Genomic DNA, 25,318 nt, shown 5'->3' with positions numbered 1-25,318 from the left:
CTAGGCTGGAGAGCAGTGGTGCAATCATAGCTCACTGCAGCCTCGACTTCTCAGGCTCAAGCGATCCTCCCACCTCAGCCTCCCAAAGAGATGGGACTACAGGTGTGCATCTGGCTAATTTTATGGGTTTTTTTTGTAGAGACAGGGTCTCACTATGTTGCCCATGCTGGTCTCAAACTGGTCTCAAGCAATCCTCCTGCCTTGACCTCTCAAAGTGCTGGGATTACAGGTGTGAGCCACTGTGCCCAGCCAATACCTAATATTTTTGAAAGTGCACATACTCTAAGATTCAGCAATTCTCCTTCTGGGTATATACCCTAAGGGGAAAAAATCTCACAAATATATGCAAAGATATACATATATAATATTCAACCTAAAAATTCATCAGAAAAAAACTGATTTTTAAAGTATGGTTATATTCATTCAATGAAATGCCACACAAAAAGTTAAACTAAAAATATATCAACAGAGGTAAGTATTATAAATAAATATTGAACAAAAATAACAACCAAGAATAGGTATAGTCACTCACACCTATAATCCCAGCATTTTGGGAGGCTGAGATAGGAGGATCACCTGAGGCCAGGAGTTTGAGACCAGCCTGGACAACACAGCAAAACCTCTGCTTCCAGAGACTCTGTCTCTCTCTCAAAAAACAAAACAAAACAAAAACCAAAAAACTCAACCAAACCAAGTTGCAAAATAATACACACTATTTAAAGGGGTTTTTTGTTTGTTTTGCTTTATACCATGGAGAGTTTATAAGGAGAGTTCCAAACTTATAACTAAAGAGATACAACAGTTATAAACTTCAAATGTACCCATCACTGACCTTCAATTATTATCAACTCAATTAATGACCAGTCTTGCTTCATCTATACTCCTGGCCCCTTTCCTTGTTTTATTGAAGAAAATCCTAGATGTCCTATTTTATTTATAAATATTTCAGTATCTCTAAAATATGATTTTAACATGTCATTATCACACTTAAAAATTAGTATTTCCTTAATATCAAATATTCAGTAAGCACTAACATTTCCAATTATCTCATAAACCTCATACTTAAAAAAATTACATTAAAAATTTTTTTGGTAGAGACAGGGTCTTGGTATGTTGGTCTGTCTTAAATGCCTGGCCTCAAGTGATCCTCTTGCCTCAGCCTCCCAAAGTGCTGGGGATTACAGGTGTCGGCCACTGTGCCTGGCCTTATACTTCTGAAACATATAAAATAATACTATATATTGTTTAGGGATAAATACATACATAGTAAATATAGAAAGAAGTGCATGGAACTAATAAGCACCAAATTCAGCCTTGTGGTAAGTTCCATGGGAAAGAGAACAGGGAACATCATGAGGGAGGGTTTGCAAGAAGCTTTAAGTGTACTGCTGTTTTTTTTTGTTTGTTTTTTGTTTTTTTTTTTGCTGGGTGATACATAGGGGTATATTATATTACTCTTTGGAATTCCTTATATGTGGAAATATTTTATAATAAAATTTTTATTAATTACAATTTTTAAAAATATGTTACACTCTTGCTTTAAAACCTCTATTAGCTCTCTGATATTCTGAAGTTAACATCCAAACTTTAGCTTGGTATAAAGGCCCTTCAATGTCTGGCTATAACCTTCTTTTCCAATCCCAGTTCCCACCAATGCCCTCTGCTTCAAGATTCACATCTAATACCACCTCTGCTGGAAAATCAAAACGAAGTACAAGAAAAGTTACGAGGTATGTAAAAAGCCCATAGGAAATACTTAGGTATAACTCCCTTATTTTAGGGAGAAAGTAATACACAATAGGAAACATTTAAAAATTGGGGTAGAGATAAATTTTAAAAATCTTTTAAAACAAATGTTACCCTCATTTCTTCTTTGTTGGAATATATCATAGAATGGCATTTTTACTTTTCGTAGACAGGGACAAAAATATAAGAAATTCAAAGTGTCTTAAATTTGGATAATAAATTGCTTAAACGCAGAAGGAAGATACAGCACTTGAGTGACTTCTATCTCCAGAAGTATTTTTATTTATTAATACAGAACTCATCTGAGCCACATGACAACAGGACAAAAAGTAGATCAGAAGTCAGACAACTCAGATTGAAATCTTTGCTCTACTGCTTCTAGCTGTGGGAAAATTCAGGCTTAGAGGTTAACAGACTTAATTGAGAAAGCATTTATACACCCAAAGTAGCAGAGCAGAGCAAAGGTCAGCCTCCTCACTCCTACAGCACTGATTTTAAATACCAAAATACCACAATTGCTGAAAGATCTGAGAATATTTTACCCCGTAATTTGCATGACCATTACTTTTTCTAATCTAAAATAATGGTTCATGCTCAATAACTTACCATGTTTAGTAATTCGGGGCCCTTGACAGATATAAAATTTAGTCCGGACTCATTTGCAACAGCCTAGCAAGAGGAAACAAAAAGACACAAATAAGACCAATACACAGTAATAATAATAACAATAATAATGATGATGATGTGTGACAATGAAAGGACTCTGTGTGTGTGTGTGTGTGTGTGTGTGTTTTAGATGGAGTCTCGCTCTGTCGCCCAGGATGAAGTGCAGTGGCGCGATCTCGGCTCACTGCAAACTCCGCCTCCCGGGTTGACGCCATTCTCCTGCCTCAGCCTCCCGAGTAGCTGGGACTACAGGCGCCCGCCACCACGCCCGGCTGATTTTTTATATTTTTAGTGGAGATGGGGTTTCACCATGTTAGCCAGGATGGTCTCAATCTCCTGACCTCGTGATCAGCCCGCCTCGGCCTGCCAAAGTGCTAGGATTACAGGCGTGAGCTACTGCGCCCAGCCCTTTTCGTGGTCTTAAGTCTGTGTCTCCCTTTCTATATTAATAGTTACCTCTTTCTTATTAAAAGGAAAAAAGGGTTGGGTGCAGTGACTCACGCCTGTAATCCTAGCACTTTGGGAGGCCGAGGCGGGTGGATCACCTGAGGTCAGGAGTTCGAGACCAGCCTGACCAATAAGGCGAAACTCCATCTCTACTAAAAATACAAAAATTAGTTGGGCATGGTGGCATGCGCCTATAGTCTCAGCTACTCGAGAGGCTGAGACAGGAGAACTGCTTGTACCCGGGAGGCAGAGGTTGCAGTGAGCCAAGATTGCGCCATAGCACTCCAGCCTGGGCGACAGAGCGAGACTCTGTCTCAAAAAAAAAAAAAAAAAAAAAAGGAAAAAAGACAAATGGGAAAAGGGGAATGGATAAAGGGAAAATCAAAGGAAATAAACGTTAATGTGTTAACGTACAACTTTTTTTTTTAAATTTCACTTTAAGGTTTTTTTTTTTTGAGACAGAATCTTACTGTTGCCCAGGCTGGAGTGCAGTGATGAGATCACAGCTCACTGCAGTCTTGACTTCCCAGGTTCAGGCAATCCTCTCACCTCAGCCTTCCGAAGAGCTGGGATTACAGGAGTATGCCACCATACTCAGCTAATTTTTGTATTTTTTTTGGTAGAGACAGGGTTTTGCCACATTGCCCAGGCTGAAACCTACGACTTTCTAAGAATTACTAAGGCTATAAATCAAATGGAAATGACACAAAATATTTATGTGAACATTTGTTTACATAAACATGCTTATGTAAATACAAATACATTTATAGCCCTAGTTTGGAATTCCAGTGAAATGCTAGTCTCTGTACTCAAGAAATACCTCATGGGATGAAAGCATTCATTCATTTACAAACAAAAATTGAATATCAGTTATCAGTCTTTACCAAGAGTCAGTGTTGAGAAACTCATAGTTGCATGTGTAGAAGAGTCTAAGAATTACAATCTGAATGCAGAGGTGAAACCTGAAAAAAATCAATCAGAACTTCAAAATGATCATGGAAGAGAGTTCTTTCCTGTTCTTAGAACCTGGTATCTGAGCTCCCCATCTATGTTCCACCTACTCCTCAGCATCACCACTTGGATTGCACAAGCATTTCAAATCTATCACTTCCAAAACTGGACTCCCAATTCTTATTCTTCCAAACCTCTCCAACTCCAGTAACTGCATGCCCTGACTTTATGCTAGTTACATACTTAGTATGTGCAGGTGCCAAGAAAAATTGTATTATTTTGTTATCCTGAGTAAACAAAACAATCAAGATCAGCCAAATACCTAATTTTATATGCATCTCTAGGTTTCTAGGTTCTGACCTATAATTTGTTCCATGAGTTTATCCTAGGCCATACTTTGCCTCTGCCATTCAAGGACATTTTCTATTTCTGGATTCTTGGGCATGTAGTCTTGCACCCCTTGGAGAACCTGATGAAAGTTGTTGTGAACACTCTTCCCCAGAAACGATACATATACACAATACATTGCCTGGGCTCATAGATTCAGTGAGGCTGTGAAGTCCATTCATGGAGTCCTAGGTAAGAGTCCCTGCTCCCAAAGGTCAGATACAAGAAATCTGACTATGGCCGGGCGCGGTGGCTCATGCCTGTAATCCCAGCACTTTGGGAGGCCGACACGGGTGGATCACGAGGTCAGGAGATCGAGACCATCCTGGCTAATGTGGCGAAACCCCATCTCTACTACAAATACAAAAAATTAGCTGGGCGTGGTGGCAGGCACCTGTAGTCCCAGCTACTCAGGAGGCTGAGGCAGGAGAATGGTGTGAACCCAGAAGGCGGAGCTTGCAGTGAGCCAAGGTTGTGCCACTGCACTCCAGCCTGGGTGACAGAGCAAGACTCCATCTCAAAAAAAAAAAAAAAAAAAAAAAGAAAGAAATCTGACTAAACAGAGTGGTTCTCAATTGTTGGCAGTTCAGTAGCGGGGAGAAGAAGAGGAGAAATGTGGATCTATGTTTTAGTACTATATATGTTTTTCAAGTTATCCAAGCTACCTCCTCTCTGCTGTGAATAGGACTACTCAAAGGCAGATGTAACTAATTAAATAATAAACACTATAGGACACACATGAAAGGGAACTGCATTGACCTGGAGAATTCACACACCAGCATACAGAACCTTCTTTCTGGCTATATTTTTCCAAAACTATTGTGAAAAAAATGTAGATCAATGACTGTGTTGTTCTCTTCTACCTCCATACCCAGCTCTCTGAAATCAATGCCTTTTAAGAGTACTGAAAGCATTAAGCAAGGAAAACTAGTAGTATAAATAAAAGTAAGTTTTACACACAGCACTATGGATATTTGATATTTACTGAGGAGCTATAATTTGGTTGCTGTGGTACTTATTAAAAATGTTATTTCAATTTCTTACAATTCAAAATATTTTAAAAAGTTGATAAGGGTTAGTTATGGATATAATATTATACAGACACTAAAAATGATGGATAACATACTTTACACATAGGGAAGACAGTTCTAATAAGCATAATTTCAATGGGAAAAAAAAGCACAAAAAGACAGAAATTTGCCCACATAAAAATCAAACCAAAAAAGCTCAAGGTGTCAAACATGGTTACAGTCAAGATAAACTAATCAACATTTATAAATAACAAATCTTAATATATGAAGTGATATAAATAAATAAGAAAGAAAATCACATGTATGCCATCAGAAAAACAGGAAAGGATATGAATAGACAATTCACAAAGAAATATAGCCAATACACATATTTAAATTTAAAAAACTAGTTTTTTTTTTTCTTTGAGACAGAGTCTTGCTCTGTTGCCTAAGCTGGCATGCAGTGGTGTGATCTTGGCTCACTGCAGCCTCTGCCTCTTTGGGTCAAGTGATTCTTGTGCCTCAGCCTCCCAAGTAGCTGGGATTACAGGCATGCACCACTGCACCTGGCTAATGTTTGTAATTTACTTTAGTAGAGACAGGGTTTTACCATGTTACCCAGGCTGGTCTTGAAATCCTGGCCTCAAGTGATCCACCCACCTCGGCCTCCCAGAGTGCTGGGATTACAGGCATGAGCTACCACGCCTGGCCAAAAAAACACTAGTAATTTTTAAAATGCGACTTAAACTGTAAGATAGCATTTTTACCTATTAAATTGTCCACCATTAAGAGCAACGTTCATGGCCATCACTAGTTTAAGGTGTGGGAAAATTGACTCTCATACCCTATTGATACAAAGGTAAAAACTGGTGAAAACCTTTAGGAAGGCACTTTAATAATATGGCTCAAAAGCCTTAAAAACATACATTCCTTTGACTGGAAAATTATTTAGAAATGCATTCTACTATAATTATTAGTCAAGGTACAAAAATATAAGTGCAAGGCCATTTAAAGTAGTGTTGTTTCAATATGGGATCATTTCCATAAATTATAGAACATCTATCTTTATGGTAGAATATTATGCAGGCATTAAAAATATTGATGTGTATCAATATATACTGACATGTGAAGATGTTCAGGAAATATAGCTAAGTGAGAAAAACATGTTTAAAAAAGCTTATATTTGTGGCTGGGCGTGGTGGCTCCGCCTGTAATTCCAGGACTTTGGGAGGCCGAGGCGGGTGGATCGCGAGGTCAGGAGTTCGAGACCAGCCTAACTAACATGGTGAAACCCCATCTCTACTAAAAATACAAAAATTAGCTGGGTGTGGTGGCGTGTGTCTGTAACCCCAGCTACTTGGGAGGCTGAGGCAAGAGAATTGATTGCACCCAGGAAGCAGAAGTTGCAGTGAGCCAAGATCATGCCACTGTACTCCAGCCTGGGCGACAGAATGAGACTCCATCTCAAAAAAAAAAAAAAAAAAAGCTTATATTTGTAAAAATGCATGTAAAAATGTAAAAGTTAGATATTACTTTGATATGTATGCATAGAAAAATATCTGAAGGATTGACAATGAAATGAAATAATAGTAGTAGGTGGCAGTGAGAGAATTATACACAATGCTTTTCCTTTTTGCTTATTTTTATTTTCTATTATAAAAAAACAATTTTAGAAAATAATTACAAGAAATATAGAGGAAAATATTTAAGTTATAAACAATAGCAATACCAAAGCAGGAAAGCAGGAAACCAAGTCAAGTAAAAACTAAAACTATGGAATAATACTCACTAAAAAGCTAAAATATAATACACAGAAAATATAATAATTGCATGTTAAAATTGACAGGATTATGATTGATATAAACATTTTTCAATCATGTGCATTTGTAATTTAAAAAAGTAGGAAACTTTCATGAAGAAAGTTGTCAGTTTTGCTAAAATAAACTTCTGATAAAAATTATGCATAAGACTTACCTCACTGTAATATTTAAAGTTAAATTCATATTATCCTATCTAATAGTAAGAAATAAATTACATGCAATTGAACTTATATGATACCTTTGCCAGCAGAGTCTTCCCACAGCCAGGAGGACCAGCAAGGAGGACCCCAGCCGGAGTCACCAATCCAAGAGCTTTGAACTGGTCTGGGTTGCGTACTGGTGCCTGGAAAGAATGATACCAACGGCGATCCATTACATGTCCATTTTATACTACAGGTTCAAATTATTTCCAGATACATATTTTATGGTTGAGTCTCCCTCTGTCACCCAGCTGGAGTGCAGTGGCGCTGTCTTGGCTCACTGCAACTTCTGCCTCCTGGGTTCAAGCGATCCTCCCACCTTAGCCTCGTGAGTAGCTGGGACTACAGGCACATGCCACCACGCCTGGCTAATTTTTGTATTTTTAGTAGATTGGGGGTTTCACCATGTTGGCCTGGCTGGTCTTGAACTCCTGACCTCAAGTGATCCACCTGCCTCAGCCTCCCAAAGTGCTGGGATTATAGGCATGAGCCACTGCGCCCAGCCTCTCAGGCTTATTTTCAACATGACTGTGAGGCCTGAAGATACGAACAGTACCTGGTTTACCTGTTCATGCTCTGTGGTGATAAAAAGAAAAGTCCCTGCACTTGAGGAATTTATACTTGAACATAATGTCTAAGAACATTTTAGACATAACGATATAATATTTCAACAAATATTTTTTAGAAAACCATTTAAATTTCTAGGTTATAAAATGTTTAGACAATGGTCTCCTCTAAGAAATCAGATGCAGCAGTAACTTTTGCATAGTTAAAAGCCAGAGATACCTGTTGACTATAATCCCAGTGTATTTTCTCTTTCAGTAGTACCTACCTCTAAATCGATCATATTTCAATTAATGAACCACGGAATGATGAGTAGAAAAGTAAAGTAAATAAAAATTAATCCAAAGTTTTATGTGCATTAAAATTGCCTTGACCCATAAGATCAAGTTCAGAAAGTCTTTGTCAAACAATTTGGTCTTGACGGAAACCTGTAGTTTTTTGTGGTTGTTTAAACTCACTGCTACAGAAATGAAGCACAACCAAAAGGATCAGCATAAAATGGGTCTCAATGGAATATTATTCAGCCACAAAAATGAATGAAATCCTGTCATTTGCAGCAACATGGATGGAACTAGAGGTCATTATGTTAGTGAAATAAACCAGGCACAGAAAGGCAAATATTGCACATTCTCACTCACAGTGGGAGCTAATAAAGTGGATCTCATAGAGACAGAGAGCAAACTGATGGTTACCAGAGGCTGGGAAGGGAAGGTGGAGAGGAATACGATGAAGAGAAGTTGGTTAATCGGTAAAAAAAATAGTTAGACAGGAGTAATAAGTTCTGGTATTTGATAGCACGGTAGGGAAATTATATTTCAAAATAGCTAGAAGAAAAAAGTATATTTCAAAACAGCTAGAAGAAAAAAAGTATAATGTTCCCAACACAAAGAAAACATAAACATTAGAGGTGATGAATATCCCAATTACCCTGACTTCATCATTACACATTTAATATATATATCAAAATATCACATGTACCCCAAAAATATTTACAACTATGATACATCAATTTAAAAAAATAAACAAATAAATAAATCGCATCTCAAACAAAAGAAAAACCATTGTTGGGGGCTTAGCACTTGAAAGAAGTGCCACATTCAAGTCAAGTTAGACACAGTGATTATAGTCAAGTCAGTTTAGCCACAGAACCTAGTACACATGCATGGAGCTTTATCTCTGGTCTTTAATCCATGACATGCCAATAATATTTGGCAGCTGATATACCTACCAATATTGCCATGGTGAGCTCCTCTCTAATGTCTTCCAGGGCACCAATATCTGCCCATGTCACATTAGGGACAGTGACAAAGCCTTCCCTTTTGGCAGAGGGTTGGACTGAGGATAGAGCAACAATGAAATCATTCAGTTCAATGCACAGTCCTTGCATCTGCTCCTCTGAGAGGGGATCTTGGTCTCTTAGCAACCCCAGCAGCCTCTGTAATTCATCCTTGAAGGGAACAATTGAGGGGAAAAAAATAAAGAAACACCACAACAGCTATTGAAAAGTTACATTTTCTACTTGTAAAAATTATTACTGTAATTTTCCATAAGCTATCCTGAACTTCTATGTATTTTAATAATTTTCTTTCTGACATGAGACAAGTTCATTTTATTCTAAAGGATCATATGCTCTGGTCAAGTAAAGATATACCAATTATAATTATAATTAAACATATAAGAATGATTTCTATATACTAGGGCTAGGTTTAGCAAATATAAGCAGTTGGCAAATATTCATTTCAGCAACCATGATATTTCCCATGTTTCATTTATAAATGTTCAAGAAACAGCTGAATCCTGATGAAATTAAAACAAAGTTACGCTGGAGGTAGTATAATTCATTAATATGGTTCCTTGATGGTTTATCAACTAAGTAGAGGGAAGGCAATTTTCCTATTACTATCAAATCTTAAAAGGCAGATTTCCTGCTTTGTGGAGAAGATGAAAGGATAAGTCTAAAAAACAGGTAACCAATTAATTCAATTTATAAAATATTAATTTATATGCAATATTATAAAAGGAATGAGTTTGTTATTTTTTACAGAAGTAATTGCAGTTTCAAATGTCTAAGAAAAAAACAAATTATCTGAGAACAAAACATCTGGATTGAAGCCCCTGCTCATTGAAGCCCCTGCTCTATAAAGTAGAAGCTGTATGGGCTTGGGGAAACCACAACCTCTTAAGCTTAGTGCCTTTGATTATAAAATGGGGAAAATGATATTTATATAAGGTTACAGGGATCAAATTATATAACATACAGAAGCCATCTGTGCAAGCTATAAAATGCTATATGAAATGCTATATGTATTGAATTTTCATGACTCATAAAACTAAAAAATTTAATACCGATCTTGGACTGATAACGGTCCCCTATGATTCACATGACTGTCCTCCAGAGCTGTTTGCAGCTACCGACGTGGATATAGTTATGTCAACAGACCACTGTAATCTACCTAACCAAAAGTTAACCAGGAGATATAATTAAATGCCAATGCTGAAATAGGGGTTGACAACCTTTTTCTGTAAAGGACTAGACTGTAAACACTGTAGGCTTTGTGGGCCACGGTCTCTGCTGCATACTCCTGTGTGAATTCTGCCGTGAAGAACGAAAGCAGAAACAGACAACATGTATACAAATGAACATGGCTGTGTTCCAATACAACTTTAATTTACAAAAACACGTGGTGGGTGGGTAGGCCATAGTCTGCCAACCCCATTCCAGAATTTCATAATCATTATTGTAAAATGAATTTATTCAGAATAAACTAAACATAAAACAACTCATATTTTTGAAATGATAAACATTGTGGGTATAAATGATAATTATTCTATAGGTTAAATGCCAATAAAACAGAAAGTAATAAACCTCAATTATGTTGACCCTTGCTTCAATGTAAGATAACACAAAGAACATTAAAAGGACAATTTAAGGTGCCTTTAGAGAAAGCACCTGTGTTTCAGAAGTGGGCTCAGTTCCCAGCCTTTCCTCCTGGACTCCTTTAGATGGCAAATCTTCCATTTCAGGATTTTTCTTCTGCTGTTCCTGTAGCTTCATTAAGACTCTATTGACTGCACACATTGCTGCCTCTCGGCACAGTGCCATGAGATCAGCACCAACAAAGCCTGGAGTTAGGTGTGCTAAATGACAGAAATCAAAAGCTTGAGGAAGCCTCAGTTTTCTGCACAATGTTTGAAGTATTCTGTAGAAAAGACAGGGGAAAAAAATGTCTGATTCCTGATCTAATAGTAAAAACAAGTCACCAACTATATTTATTTGAAGTCCTTCACGTCTGCCAAAGGTATCAAAATGGATACTATATAAGATCAAATAGTTCATTCACTCAACAAACGCTGTCATTATTACATGTTCCATCTTATTCCAGAAAGGATTATGGTAAATATCTGCTTTGTTAGGAACCATGCTAAGTGCTGTGACGAATACACAGAATTTTAAAAAAATATTTTGCCTTTAAGAATTTACAACATTACAGGGGAAATAAGATAAATAACTTATGGGGGTACTTTTACAGTAGATTAACTGGATATCTACCAGAAATAAAAGCCCCCACATTCACACAAACCATTAATTATCTTCATCATTGAAAATTATCTTGCCATATACTTCCCATTTCATATTAGGACAGTTACACCTCCAACTTTATCTTTACCTATTGTTCATCCCCTGTACTACACGTATGGAAAATTTGTTCAACCTAACTGGCAGCATGGTATCCATAAACATCTGGACTTCTAGATAATTGTTATTAAAGGAATATCTTGAACAATTTCTGATAAGACCTACTGAATAAAAACTTAAAAGAAGTAAAGATATTCAAGATGAGGCCAGGTGCGGTGGCTCACGCCTGCAATCCCAGCACTCTGGGAGGCTGAGGCAGGCAAATCACCTGAGGTCAAGAGTTTGAGATTAGCCTGGCCAACATGGCAAAATCCCATCTCTTCTAAATATACAAAAATTAGCTGGGCATGGCCGGGAGCAGTGGCTCACGCCTTGTAATCCCAGCACTTTGGGAGGCCGAGGCAGGCAGATCACGAGGTCAGGAGATCAAGACCATCCTGGCTAACACGGTGAAACCCCGTCTCTACTAAAAATACAAAAAATTAGCCAGACGTGGTGGCAGGCGCCTGTAGTCCCAGCTACTCGGGAGGCTGAGGAAGGAGAATGGCATGAACCTGGGAGGTGGAGCTTGCAGTGAGCCGAGGTCACGCCATTGCACTCCAGCCTGGGCAACAGAGCGAGACTCCGTCTCAAAAAAAAAAAAAAAAAAAATTAGCTGGGCATGGGGGCGGGTAGCTGTAATCCTAGCTACACGGGAGCCTGAAGAAGGAGAACTGGCTTGAACTGGGAGGCAGAGGTTGCAGTGAGCCAAGATTGTGTTACTGCACTCCAGCCTGGACGATAGAGCAAGACTCGGTCTCAAATAATAAAAAAAAAAGATATTCAGGATGAAAGGTCTGAAGCCATACTGCAAGAGTCTGAATCCCAGCTCTGTTACCCTTTGTAATCTGGGCCAGTTACTTAATCTTTGTGCTTCAGTTTCTTCATTTATTCAATCTATATTATAGTAGCACTTATTCAGAGGGCTGTTGCTACAAATGAATACATGCAAAGCGCATAAAACAATGGCTGATCCACAGTTAGTGCCCAATGAATGTTAATTCTTTTTTTTTTCTGAGACGGAGTTTTGCTCTTGTTGCCCTGGCTGGAGTGCAATGGCGCGATCTCGGCTCACTGCAACCTCCGCCTCCTGGGTTCAAGCGATTCTCCTGCCTCAGCCTCCCAAGTAGCTGGGATTATAGGCATGCGCCAATGAATGTTAATTCTTATTTACATATTTTGATATTATAAACTAACTTGGACAAGCAAATGTATTTTAAAATTAATAAATTTGTAAAGAAGACTAATATTTTCAAATGTCAAGCTAATAAAGAATAAATTACAGAAAAATCATTTGGGATCATATAAGTGAGCAGAATAGAAGCAGATAAACATTACTGACAAATTTTTTAAAGTTTCACTGGGATACTCTGAATAATGGGAATCAAGAAAACTTTCCACTAAAGAACTATTTCCAAAAGACACAGATCCAGTTTGCTACTATGCACAAGAATACAAAACACTCTTCGACTTACCATGAGTTTACGTCCTGATAAACCCATCTTAAGTCAAAAACATCATGATAAACCCTTTGTAAAGTTGAAAAACTAAAAGCCAAACCATTGTCAGTTGGGGACTATCTGTACTAAGAACATTTTGGATGTTATGAAAATGGCTAACAGAAAATAATATCGTCCTTTTCATAGTTGTACTCTATCCCTAAAAAAAGTGGGTATTTTTGGTCATCATACTGTAGAAACTCCAAAAGAAGGGAAAGCTACCACTGTTCTAGCTCCAGCTACTGCAGCCACGTGAGACCGTGAGGCAGAACCATCTAGCTGAGGCCTTTCTAAATTCTTGATCCACAGAAACTGTGAGACACAATAAAATGGGTATTGCTGTTAAGACACTAAATTTTGGTGTGGTCTGTTTTACACCAATAGAAACTGGAACAATTGTACGGGTCTCCTTTTATGTACGCTGAAACTTTTCCATAATTTAATGGTTTTGAAGTACAGGATGATATCTGGAGGATCATTTGAGGGCAGGAGTTCAAGATGAGCCTGGGCAACATAGTGAGACCCTTTCTCTATATAAAAAATAGTAATAATAAAAGAGACAGCTATCAATAGCTACCTTATTAAAAAAATTCTCTATGTCAGATATTGTGCTAGGTTATGTTAATTCAATACTCACAGGAAGCCTTTAATTTATAGTATTATGATCACTTTACAGATAAAGTTATTACTATTATTATTACTACATTATAGGTAAATAAACTAAAGCTTGGAAATGTTAAAAACATTGGACAAGGACCAAGGATAACAGGAGGCAGAGGTGGAATAACTTTCCTTCACTGGCTCAAAGTTTGGGCATCTATTCATTGCCTCTGCAACCCAGTCCCGCCTAGGTCTTGCCTTTCCCCTCCTTACTTACACTTACTCATACCCTGGACCTTGTCATCACCTGGATCTAGCCCCTATCTGAGATCACAATCTCACATGCAGCACTTTGCCCAGTCTCACATGTCTGAGCTTATATGTGCAATTACTCCCACACTGTTCCTGAACCTCACCAGGATCTTCAGTGCACCCCTTCCTCATTAAATACTTTTTTTTTTTGAGACAGGGTTTCGCTGTGTCACCCAGGCTGGATAGAGTACAGTGGCATGACATCAGCTCACTACAACCTCCACCTCCCAGGTTCAAGCGATTCCCCTGCCTCAGTCTCCTAAGTAGCTGGGATTACAGGCGTGCACCACCACGCCCGGCTAATTTTTTTGTGTTTTTTTAGCAGAGATGGGGTTTCACCATGTTGGCTAGGCTGGTCTCGAACTCCTGACCTCAAGGGATCCACCCTCCTTGGCCTCCCAAAGTGCTAGGATTACAGGTGTGAGCCACCGCACCTGACCTCATATTTCAGAACATTTCTTTTTTTTTTGAGACGGAGTCTCACTCTGTCATCCAGGATGGAGTGCAGTGGCGCCATCTCGGCTCACTGCAAGCTCTGCCTCCTGGGTTCATGCCATTCTCCTGCCTCAGCCTCCCGAGTAGCTGGGACTACAGGAGCCCGCCACCACGCCCGGCTAATTTTTTGTATTTTTAGTAGAAACGGGGTTTCACCGTGTTAGCCAAGATGGTCTCGATCTCCTGACCTCGTGATCTGCCCGCCTTGGCTTCCCAAAGTGCTGGGATTACAGGTGTGAGCCACCGTGCCCGACCCAGAACATTTCTTAACTAGATTTCCACTCCACCACCTCAACAGTGCTTCCTGAGATAGTCTCGCTTGTGAAGTTATATTTCTGGTTATTGGTGGATGTTTATTTGCTCTATGGACATTACTCATTTGCTCAATTACTAGGAAAGGCTGGTACTGCAGCAAACAGCTTTCAACTGTCCGGCTGCCATTTCATTACTGGTAACAGGACCTGTGGTCTCAGACAGGTTAGTGCAATAGGTTAAACATATGGTACTGAGATTTAACCTATAAGTGGACCAGATGGTTGCTGTATGCCATAGCTCCAGACATTGCCACTAACCTGGTCAGCCAACTAAAGAATGCAAGCCATTGTTAATAAGATCAGACAAATTAGTATGGATACATAAGTCCATTACTACTTCTGAAAAAACAACCTGAAACAATTATCCTACTGATGAGTAAATTGTTTTCTTCCTCTTTTTTTTTATAGAGGTGGGGCCTCCCTCTGTCACCCAGGCTGGAGTGCAGTGGCACAATCATAACTTACTGCAGCCTTGAACTCCTGGGCTCAAGCAATCCTCCTGTGCTTCAGCCTCCTGAGTAGCCAGGACTACAGGTGTGTGCACAGCTGATTTTATTTTTTGTACAGACAGGGTCACACTATGTTGCCCAGGCTCAAACTCCTGGTCTCAAGTGATCCTCCTGCCTTGGCCTCCCAAAGTGTTGGGATTACGGGCATGAGCCACTGCACCCAAGCATAAACGATTTTCTTAATGTGGGCTTCTCCTTTTCCAAATCAATTTAACTGGTACAAAAAGAAAGTGAGAGAGAAAGAAAGGCTACATGGTATTTCTCACCTCTTACTTTCAAACCATTCAGTTAAGATGACTTAGTGGCATACAAACTTCATTCTATAAGAGTATACCTTTCCCTGGATGCTTCATCTGGGATACCTAGGCATATTTCTCGGTCGAACCTTCCTGCACGTCTCAAAGCAGGGTCTAACGAGTCTGGTCGATTAGTAGCTCCAATAACTAGGACCCGGGCTGTAGCAGCCACATTATTCAGATCTAGTAAGAGACAGAGAAAGAGTAGTGAACAAAGCACTTGACATTGAGGGCAATAATGGTTACAGAATCATTTCATGGTTAAAGTATTACAGATTTTGACAGCAACATATATATAAAACCAACATTTATTAAATGTCAAATATGTAAAAGGTGTGAGGAGGATAAATAAAATACAAACTCTGTCCTCAGCAGTTCACAATCTATTGAGAAACACTGAGTGTGTAAATAAAAAAATGGCATCAGACAAATTTTGTGAAGTATAATAACAGATATAAGCAAAGCACCAAGGTAATACGAGAAAAGACATCATGAATTCCAACTGAGGAATAAGGGAGGGTTCACGGATGTGGTTACATTTCAGAAAAGGCTTGAAGGGTAAATACAATTTTAACAAGCAGATATATAGGCTAATGGAATTCTGTGTAGAAGAAAGAGTATTAGTGAAAGCACAGAAGGTCAAGCATGCATGGCACATCCAGGCAAGGTGAGCAGGACAACAGGGAGGCTGAGGAGGATGCCGAAGTCTGTGTCTCCGAATAGACTGATAAAATTAATTCGAGCAGGGGAATACAAAATAGTCTTCAGCTGTTCTGGCTTAATCAAGGAATGTATTTCTAGGAACGGACAAAACTGAGGGCTTAAATCTTATCTTTCCTAAGTATTACTTCTCTCAGCTGAACCAGGATTGAAGAGCAGGGAGTCTGAGGTTATTTTCCCTCACAGGTAACAAGAAGGTAGTAAGATGCTAATTAAATCATGAGGAGTTTATACAGTCTGTTCTTTTTTTTTTTTTTTTTGAGACCGAGTCTCGCTCTGTCGCCCAGGCTGAAGTGCAGTTGCGCCATCTCGGCTCACTACAAGCTCCGCCTCCCGGGTTCACGCCATTCTCCTGCCTCAGCCTCCCGAGTAGCTGGGACTACAGGCGCCCGCCACCACGCCTGGCTAATTTTTTTAATTTTTCAGTTTTTTAATACAGACAGGGTCTCACCGTGTTAACCGGGATGGTTTCAATCTCCTGACCTCATGATCCGCCCACGGCCTCCCAAAGTGCTAGGATTGCAGGCTTGAGCCACTGCGCCGGGCCACAGTGTGTTCTTTAGCTAGCAGGAAGCCATGAAAGCATTTTCTCAGACTGCAGGCCTCAAAGACATGGCAAGAAAATTTTAGATAAAAATAAAACAGAATCCCAGTACTTCGGGAGGCTGAAGCAGAAAGACTGAGCCCAGGAGTTCGAGATCAGCCTGGGCAACATAGTGAGACCGTCTCTAAAAAAAACACCCAGGCACAGTGGCTCACGCCTGTAATCCCAGCACTTCAGGAGGCTGAGGCCAGTAGATCACCTGAGGTCAGGAGTTCGAAACCAGCCTGGCCAACATGGCAACACCCCATCTCAGAAATCAGCCAGGTGTGGTGGCATGCACCTGTAATCCCAGCTACTCAGGAGGCTGAGGCAGGTGAATAGGTTGAACCCAGGAGGCAGAGGTTGCAGTGAGTTGAGATCGTGCCACTGCACTCAAGGCTGGCCAACAGAGAGAGACTGTGTCTCAACAAAAAAAAAAAAAAAAAAAAAAAGCCAGGCATGGTGGTGCACACCTGTGGTCCCAGCTACTTGGGAGGCTTAAATGGGAGGATCACTTGAGCCCAGGAGGTCAAGGCTGCAGTGAGCTGTGATTGTGCCACTGCATTCCAGCCTGGGTGACTGGGTGACAGAGCAACACTCTATCTCATCAATCAATCTGTCAGACTACAACCTGGTAATGCAAGGAACATAAAATATATGCTTCAAATTTTCTTGTTTACACAAAACAAGTGCTATTTCTTTTTATTTATTTTTAGAGGTAGCATCTTGCTATGTTGCCCAGGCTGGCCTCAAACTACTAGGCTCAAGCAATCCTCCTACCTTAGCCTCCCAAAGTGTTAGGATTACAGGCATGAGCCACTGTGCCCAGTATGACTTTTTTTTTTACACTATTTGATATTTACTATATGAATATTATTTTATATCTTCATGTATTAATTACACTATTTTTAAAAATTTATTCTCTTAAGATGGATTTATTATTTTAAACTAACCATCCATGCAGGTTAGGAGTTGGGCTACAATTCTTCGTTCCATATCTTTTGAAGCCACTTCTCTTTTGGGGGTAATAGCATCAATTTCATCAATGAAAATGATACATGGTGCATTTGACTAGAAATAAAAATATCACAAAAAGACAATCATAAATGCATCCCCTATACTGAAGCACAGCTAAGCATATACATTTTTTAAAAAATCTTAAAGGTCAAGGATCATTTGCCAAAAGAATAACCCTAAAGAAGGCAGTTCACATGTGTTACTTCTGATTTTTATCTGACTTAAGAGAACCAAGATGATTAAAAGTACACAGTAAGAGACTGCAGATAGGGTAACACATTTATAGTCTCTTCATCAATGCATGTTTTGTGATAAATCTACTGAAATTCTTTTGTAAATTAGGTATACTTGCTATGCTATGAAACAGAAACAATGATTTTGGATAAGCATATGCACAGAAAAAAAAACTTAAGACAACAAGTTTATAAACTTTAAATTAGCAAACCCAAGCTTACTAGAAACGTTATGAGGGTTTCTACCAACATAAGAATCTCCAAGCCTTTCTCTATAATTTGCTATAAGAGTAAATTTGAGAAGCACCAGAAGCTTTTTAAAAAATCTGTGGTAAAATATACATAAAATTTACCATTCTAACCACTTTGGGTATATAGTTTAGTGGCATTAAATATTTTCAGACTGTTGTGTAAACATCACCACTATCCATCTCCAGAACTTTCCCAGCATCCACACTGAAAAGTACCAGAAGCTTATTTTAAAGGCTACACTGAATAAGGAAGGATGGTAAAGTTCTAATACATCAGTGTAAAGATCACCTCCAGTTTTTTGTTTTTTGTTTTTAAGAAATAAACCAGATACGGTTCAGAAAGAATAAGTTAAGATGTAAGGATCAGCTACCGAGAGTAGTCAAATTCATTAAGACAAAAAGTAGAATGGTGGTGGTGGCCAGGGACTGGTAGGAGAGAGGAACGGGGAGTTACTGTTTGGGAACATGAAGACGTTCCGGAAATGGATGGGGGTAATGATAACACAACAATATGAATGTACTTAATGCCACAGAATTGTACACTTAAAAATGTTTAAAATGGCCTTTTCAGTTGGAACTGCCATCTTCCAGTAATTCACCAAAATGATGAACACAAAGAGAAAGAGGAGAGGCACCTGAGAGATGTTCTCTAGGCCTTTCAGAAAACATGGAGCTGTTCCTTTGGCTATATATATGCAAATCTATAAGAAATGTCATATTGTAGGCCAGGCGCCATGGCTCACACCTGTAATCCCAGCACTTTGGGAGGCCAAGGCGGGTAGATCACCAGAGGTCAGGAGTTCAAGACCAGCCTGGCCAACACGGCAAAACCCCATCTCTACTAAACATACAAAAACTAGCCGGGTGTGGTGGTGCATGTCTGTAATCCCAGTTACTCGGGAGGCCAAGGCAGGAGAATTATTTGAGCCTAGAAGGCGGAGGTTGCAGTGAGCTGAGACACTCCAGCCTGGGCAACAGAGAGAGACTCCATCTCAAAAAAAAAAATTAAAAAAAAGAAAAAAAATAGCTGGTGGGTAGTGCATGCCTGTAATCCCAGCTATTTGGGAGGCTGAGGCAAGAGAATTGCTTGAACCCAGGAGGCAGAGGTTGCAGTGAGCCGAGATTGTGCCGCTGCACTCCAGCCTCGGCAACAGAACGAGACACTGTCTCAAAAAAGAAGAGAAAAGAAAAGAAAGAAATGTGATACTGTAGACATCAAGGGAATGAGTACTGTTCAAAAAGGAATATCCCACAAGTGTTACCACCGCAAAACTGGAAGAGTCTATAACGTTATCCAGCATGCTGCTGGCATTGTTGTAAAGAAACAAGTTAAGGGCAAGATTCTTGCCAAGAGAATCAACGTGCGAGAATCAATGTGTCAATGTGCGTATTGAGCACATTAAGCACCCTAAGAGCCGAGACAGCTTTCTGAAACGCATGGAGGAAAATGATCAGAAAAAGGAAACCAACGGGAAAGTGTCAGCGTGCTCCACCCAGAGAAGTGCATTCTGAGAACCAATAGGAAGGAGCCTGAGCTGCTGGAACCTCTTCCCTGTGAATTCATGGCATAATAGGTGGTAATAAAAGACCTCTGGACTGTAAAAATGTTTCTCTTCATTGAGTAGAAGTGTAGTGTCCTCTTCCCCAAAGAAACATTTAAAGCAAATTTAAACTGTTGTCCTAATTCATTGTGTAATGTCTTCACTATTCAAATTTAATGTATTTCTTGCTGAAAGATGTGAGGTGGCTTATTGTGCAACAAATTACTCAATTGGTTAGAAAACAGCCAGGTATTATTTATGAAATATCTGTACTGGTTTGAAGACAGTCCCTCTAAATCATCATGGAAGAAATAAAATAATTTACAAAAACTTTAAAAAATGTTTAACATGGTAAATTCTGTTATATATATTTTAACCACAAAAAAGAGACAAGGAGATAAGGATCAGTTAAAATGAAAAAAATTGAAGAAAATTATCTAGATTTACAATCTAAATCATTTTACTCAATCAGTTACTCAATGGTTAGGAGTGACAGTGATTATGCTAAGTAAGGCTGTCAGCGTCGCTTAAGTCATCTCAAAATCATGGGAACCACCAGATTTTAAAGGGAAAGATATTTAGCCTATCACTAGCTGGCTCTCTTCCCTAATCATCCTTATGAAAATGTTTGCACAAGACACCTATGACTGCTAGATATATTACCCAGTTACAAAGGAGTAAAATTACAGAGGCCAAAAGCATCAGAAAACAAGCACATCAGTACTTGTCAGTAACCTGGAAAGTTGAATGGGGAAAAAAAAGAATAAATGATGGTCATCAGAATGTGCTAAAGAAAGCATAGTTTTCAACCAAGTATCACTTGATTGGATTTCACCTTTTTGTTTCCTGATCCACATGCTTTACTGTACTCATTCTCATTAGGAAGAGGGGACCAGAAAAAGTGGGGTGCTAGGCCACATATTTACTGAGCATCTACTGTGAGGTACTGTACTGGCTCAGTACTGGTTTAGTGAGAGGTTTAAACACAGAACTAACAACCTAAAGATGCCATTTGCCTCTTATCCTTATTCATCGTGTTTACCATACACACAAAATTTACTACTTGTCTCTGGCTATGCATGCCAATTTAGCAATGAAATCCACTGCGTTTTGGAAAACAGGTAGCACCTGAAAAAGTTCAGCTTTGCTCTGCACTCTGCCCTTTCCACCTTTTTTCTCTTTATCCTCATAGTGTTGCTCACAGCTTTTTCAATGTCAGCCCGCACAATAACTAAGTAGATGGCCTACCCATTCTTGTTATTTAAAATGTTTTTTTCTCAATTACTGCTTAAATATAATTTCTCTTCTAATTTCACACAGGCTTCTAGCAGTTGTATTGGATATTCATCAGCTACTATATATTGTCAGTGCTAATAATGACATGAAATAAACTTTTCACCATTTTTTAGTTTTAAACACAGTGATATTTGTTCAAGTGTGAATAATCTTACAGCTAATATTTACAGGGCTTTTGCTGTGTGCAAGGCACCATATCGAAGGTTTTATAAGAATTCTCTCATTTAATACTCTCAATAGCCACATGAGATTTGGGTATTATTATTGCCCTAGTTTACTAGTAAGGAATGACAGAATTTATTCTGGTATTTTTATGGTTGCTTTTATAATATCCTAAATAACAATTTTTATATTGCTTACAAGTTTTTTTGGCCAAACTTAAGTTAAGGAAAGTAAAAGTGAGTGGAAAATATCGTAAGGATAATATATTTTCAACATATGACTACAGGGTATGACAGCCCAGAATTTCTCACCAATTACATTTAGGTTTGATTTCAAATGAAAAGGGTTATTTATCCAACAGCTGGTATCACTAAATCTACTTTAAATATTTAGGCATCATGCATAGCAAATTACCATGTTTATATTAATAAAAGAATGGCCAGTGAGTGGGTTAACAAATACTAGCATCAGAAAAAGCAGGATCTTTAATATAAGCTGGTAGCATCTGGCCACCTGGCATTAGTCATTAACTGACTCACCACAGCTTGCTCAAATAGTTCTCTCAGCTTCTGTTCAGACTCTCCGGATACTCCAGACACAATCTCTGGAGCAGCCACTTTCAAAATTGGCAGGTCAAGTTCCTATGCAGACACATAAAAGAATAACCAAATATTCAAATTTTAATTCCCCTACTTTTTCTTATCCAGTCCCCTCAAATTTTTTAAATAGCTAGTTTCCTGAGGAACTTCATCTTTTTATGTTGGCCCAGTGAAAAACATTATTTGAAAATCAATGGTTTTGGCCGGGCACAGTGGCTCAGGCCTACAATCCCACTACTTTGGGAGGCCGAGGTGGGCGGATCACCTGAGGTCAGGAGTTCGAGACCACCCTGACCAATATGGAGAAACCCCATTTTTACTGAAAATACAAAAATTAGCCATGCATGGTGGCGCATGCCTATAATCCCAGCTACTCGGGAAGGCTGAGGCAGAAGAATTGCTTGAACCCGGGAGGCGGAGGTTGTAGTGAGCCTAGATCGCGCCATTGCACTCCAGCCTGGGCAATAAGAGCAAAACTCCGTCTCAAAAAAAAAAAAAAAAAAATCAACGGTTTCATGCAAACACATTTAAGTGGATACCTTCAACTTGTTTTTATTTTATACATGTCACTATTAAATTCTATTATCTTTTCTGAATAAAGGGTCTTGTCTTTCAAGAGGTATGTTATCCCCACTTAGGGCTCAGCCAAAGCAATTCTTCGTTTGGTTTTTTTTTGTTGTTTTTTGTTTTTTTTTGGAGAGACTGTGTCTCACTATGTTGCCCAGGTTGGTCTCAAACTCCTGGCCTCAAGCCATCCTCCCAATTCAGCCTCCCAAAGTGCTGGGGATACAGGAGTGACCATTCCTGGCCTATCAAAACAATTCTTACCCATCTGCTAAGGAGAAAATAGCAAGGGTTGTGACACAGATGCTTCCCACACATTCTGCTAGTATTTCTCCAAATCCTAACCCAGAGAGTAGCCAGTTACTAGCCAGAGGAGGGAGACTCTTTAAGAAGAGGCCAGGTGTGGACGCCCATGCCTGTAATCCCAGCACTTTGAGAGGAGTTTGAGACCAGCCTGGGCAACACAGTGAGACCCCACCTCTACAAAAAATAATAAATTAGCCAGGCATGCTCATGCATGCCTGCAGTCCCAGTTACCTGCGAGGCTGAGGCAGGAGGATCATTTGAGCCTGAGAGGTCAAAGCTGCAGTGAGCTGTGATCATGCCACTGCACTCAGCCTGGGCAACAACAGAGTGAAAATCTGTTTCAAAAAAAAAAAAAGAGAAGAGAGACTACTGACTACTGTTCTCCCATTCTTGTGCTTTTCTTGAAATTTCACTTCCTCAACCAACCTTCCTTGAACCCAACCCTAATTTGGGAATCCTAACATACCACATACCATTTTGCAATTCTTCTTGTCTTCCATTTATTATAGTCATTATTATGTACAGCATTTATTTATATGAATGACTGTTTAATGTCTCTCTCATATTAGAACTACGATTGTGGTACTTAACACTATATTCCAAAGTCTGGCATGCAGTAGTCATGTAATGGAATTATTAAACAAAAATGAAGCAAACCAATCAAGTCCCCCTTTACAAATGATTTTCTTTCATAGAACATTATTGTATTAGCGCTTGGTATAACATGTTATTTTTCTTTTTTCTTTTTTTTTTTGAGATGGAGTCTCGCTCTTGTTGCCCAAGCTGGAGTGCAATGGCATTATCTTGGCTCACCGCGACCTCCATCTCCTGGGTTCAAGTGATTCTCCTGCCTTAGCCCCCAAGTAGCTGGGATTGCAGGCATGCGCCACCACACCCGGCTAATTTTGTATTTTTAGTAGAGATGGGGTTTCTCCATGTTGGTCAGGCTGGTCTTGAACTCCCGATCTCAGGTGATCCACATGCCTCGGCCTCCCAAAGTGCTGGGATTACAGGCATGAGCCACTGCGTCCGGCGAGCATGCTATTTTTCTAATCGAAGTTACTCGGATATTTTACATTACTGCCCCCTACAGTTTCTGAAAAATCTGAGAGGGTTAAAATAAGATTGCTAACTTTTAATTTCTCAAAGTAAGTGTCTATTATTACCATTTTAGAAAGAATTATTTTAAAACTAAAAAGTATAAGAACATGACTCTAAATAAAAATTTTGAATAAATTTAGCTCTATGAAAAATAATATAACTCTAGTTTTCTTATTTTACTGCTCCTTAGAACCACTGGGAGGGCAGGTGCAGTGGCCCATGCCTATAATCCCAGCACTTTGGAAGACTGAGACAGGAGGACTGCTCGAGGCCAGGAGTTTAAGACCAGCCAGGCAACATAGTGGGATTCATCTCTACAAAAAAACAAAAACATTAGCTGGGCGTGGTGGTATGTGTCTGTGGTTCCAGTTACTTGGGAGGCTAAGGTGGGAGGACCACTTGAGCCTGGGAAGTTGAGGCTGTAGTGAGCCATGATTGCACCATTGCACTCCAGCCTGGGTGACAGTGAAACTCTGTCTCAAAAAAATAAGTAAAATGAAATAACCATTGGGTTAAAGGGAAAGCGAAGTAACTAAAATGTAAGCTATGTGTTGATAAAAAGGTTTGTTTAAAACTGTATTATTATGGCTGGGCGTGGTGACTCACACCTGTAATCCTAGCACTTTGGGAGGCTGAGGCGAGCTAATTGCCTCACCTCAGGAGCTCAAGACCAGCCTGGGCAACAGGGTGAAACCCCGTCTCCACTATAATACAAAAAATTAGCCTGGCGTGGTGGCGTGTGCCTGTAGTCCCAGCTACTGGGGAGGCTGAGGCAGGAGAATTGCTTGAACCCAGGAGGCGGAGGTTGCAGTGGGCCAAGATCACGCCACTGCATTCCAGCCTGGGCGACAGAGTGAGACTCTGTCTCCAAAAAAAAAAAAAAAATGTATTATTTTACTTTTTATCTAACTCTTGCCATATAAACAATTACATACATTAAAAAAAAACCCTCAAGTTGCTCGTGAGAAACAATAAATATACTAAATGAATAAATACCACAAATAATACCAGCATGATAACAAAGGGATCAATTCCAATGACTATGTTCTCTTCCTGAAGAATGCCATGTCTGGTTTAAGTTGACCAAAGAGAAAAAACAAAAACAAATAATAACAACAAAAACAGCAAAAGCAAACAAATGTCAGCAAGCCTCACCCCAGCAATTGCATGTGCAAGTAATGTCTTCCCACAGCCTGGTGGTCCATGAAGGAGAACTCCACGAGGGGGCACGACGCCCAGGTGGTGGTACACCTCCGGGTGACGCATGTGTATGAGCATCTTGCAGACCTCCTAGCAGAGGATAAGCACAAGGATGTCTTTCAAGACAGAAGAATCAATGTAGAATGAAATGTCCTATTTTTCGGAGCAGCAAAATGGAGTAGATAGGTAGAATATACACCTTAGACTTAGATCAGACTTTGAATCCTGGCTCTGGTACCTACTGTGTGATTTC

General features: G+C 39.4%; 1 protein-coding gene across 4 annotated transcripts in view; it reads right to left on the bottom strand.

The window, feature by feature from the left end:
• NVL (nuclear VCP like) overlaps positions 1-25,318 on the bottom strand; it is a 549,783-nt gene that overhangs the window by 55,688 nt on the left and 468,777 nt on the right. For 3 of the 4 annotated variants that reach the window (XM_063672577.1, XM_063672620.1, XM_054492567.2), the window contains 8 exons: positions 25,021-25,155; positions 21,835-21,936; positions 17,749-17,866; positions 15,531-15,675; positions 10,742-10,991; positions 9,020-9,238; positions 7,266-7,370; positions 2,353-2,415 (listed from right to left, as the gene is read on the bottom strand). In XM_063672577.1, the coding sequence (XP_063528647.1) occupies positions 2,353-2,415; positions 7,266-7,370; positions 9,020-9,238; positions 10,742-10,991; positions 15,531-15,675; positions 17,749-17,866; positions 21,835-21,936; positions 25,021-25,155 (1,137 nt within the window). Of the gene's footprint in view, positions 1-2,352; positions 2,416-7,265; positions 7,371-9,019; positions 9,239-10,741; positions 10,992-15,530; positions 15,676-17,748; positions 17,867-21,834; positions 21,937-22,995; positions 23,077-25,020; positions 25,156-25,318 lie in introns of all 4 variants that reach the window. The other variant, XM_054492573.2, reaches the window with a different exon arrangement.

This window comes from Pongo pygmaeus, chromosome 1 (genome assembly GCF_028885625.2).
Source record: "Pongo pygmaeus isolate AG05252 chromosome 1, NHGRI_mPonPyg2-v2.0_pri, whole genome shotgun sequence".
NCBI classification, from domain to species: domain Eukaryota; kingdom Metazoa; phylum Chordata; class Mammalia; order Primates; family Hominidae; genus Pongo; species Pongo pygmaeus.
The sequence above is the reverse complement of the archived record's forward strand: the minus strand, read 5'-3'. Positions and strand labels throughout refer to the sequence as shown.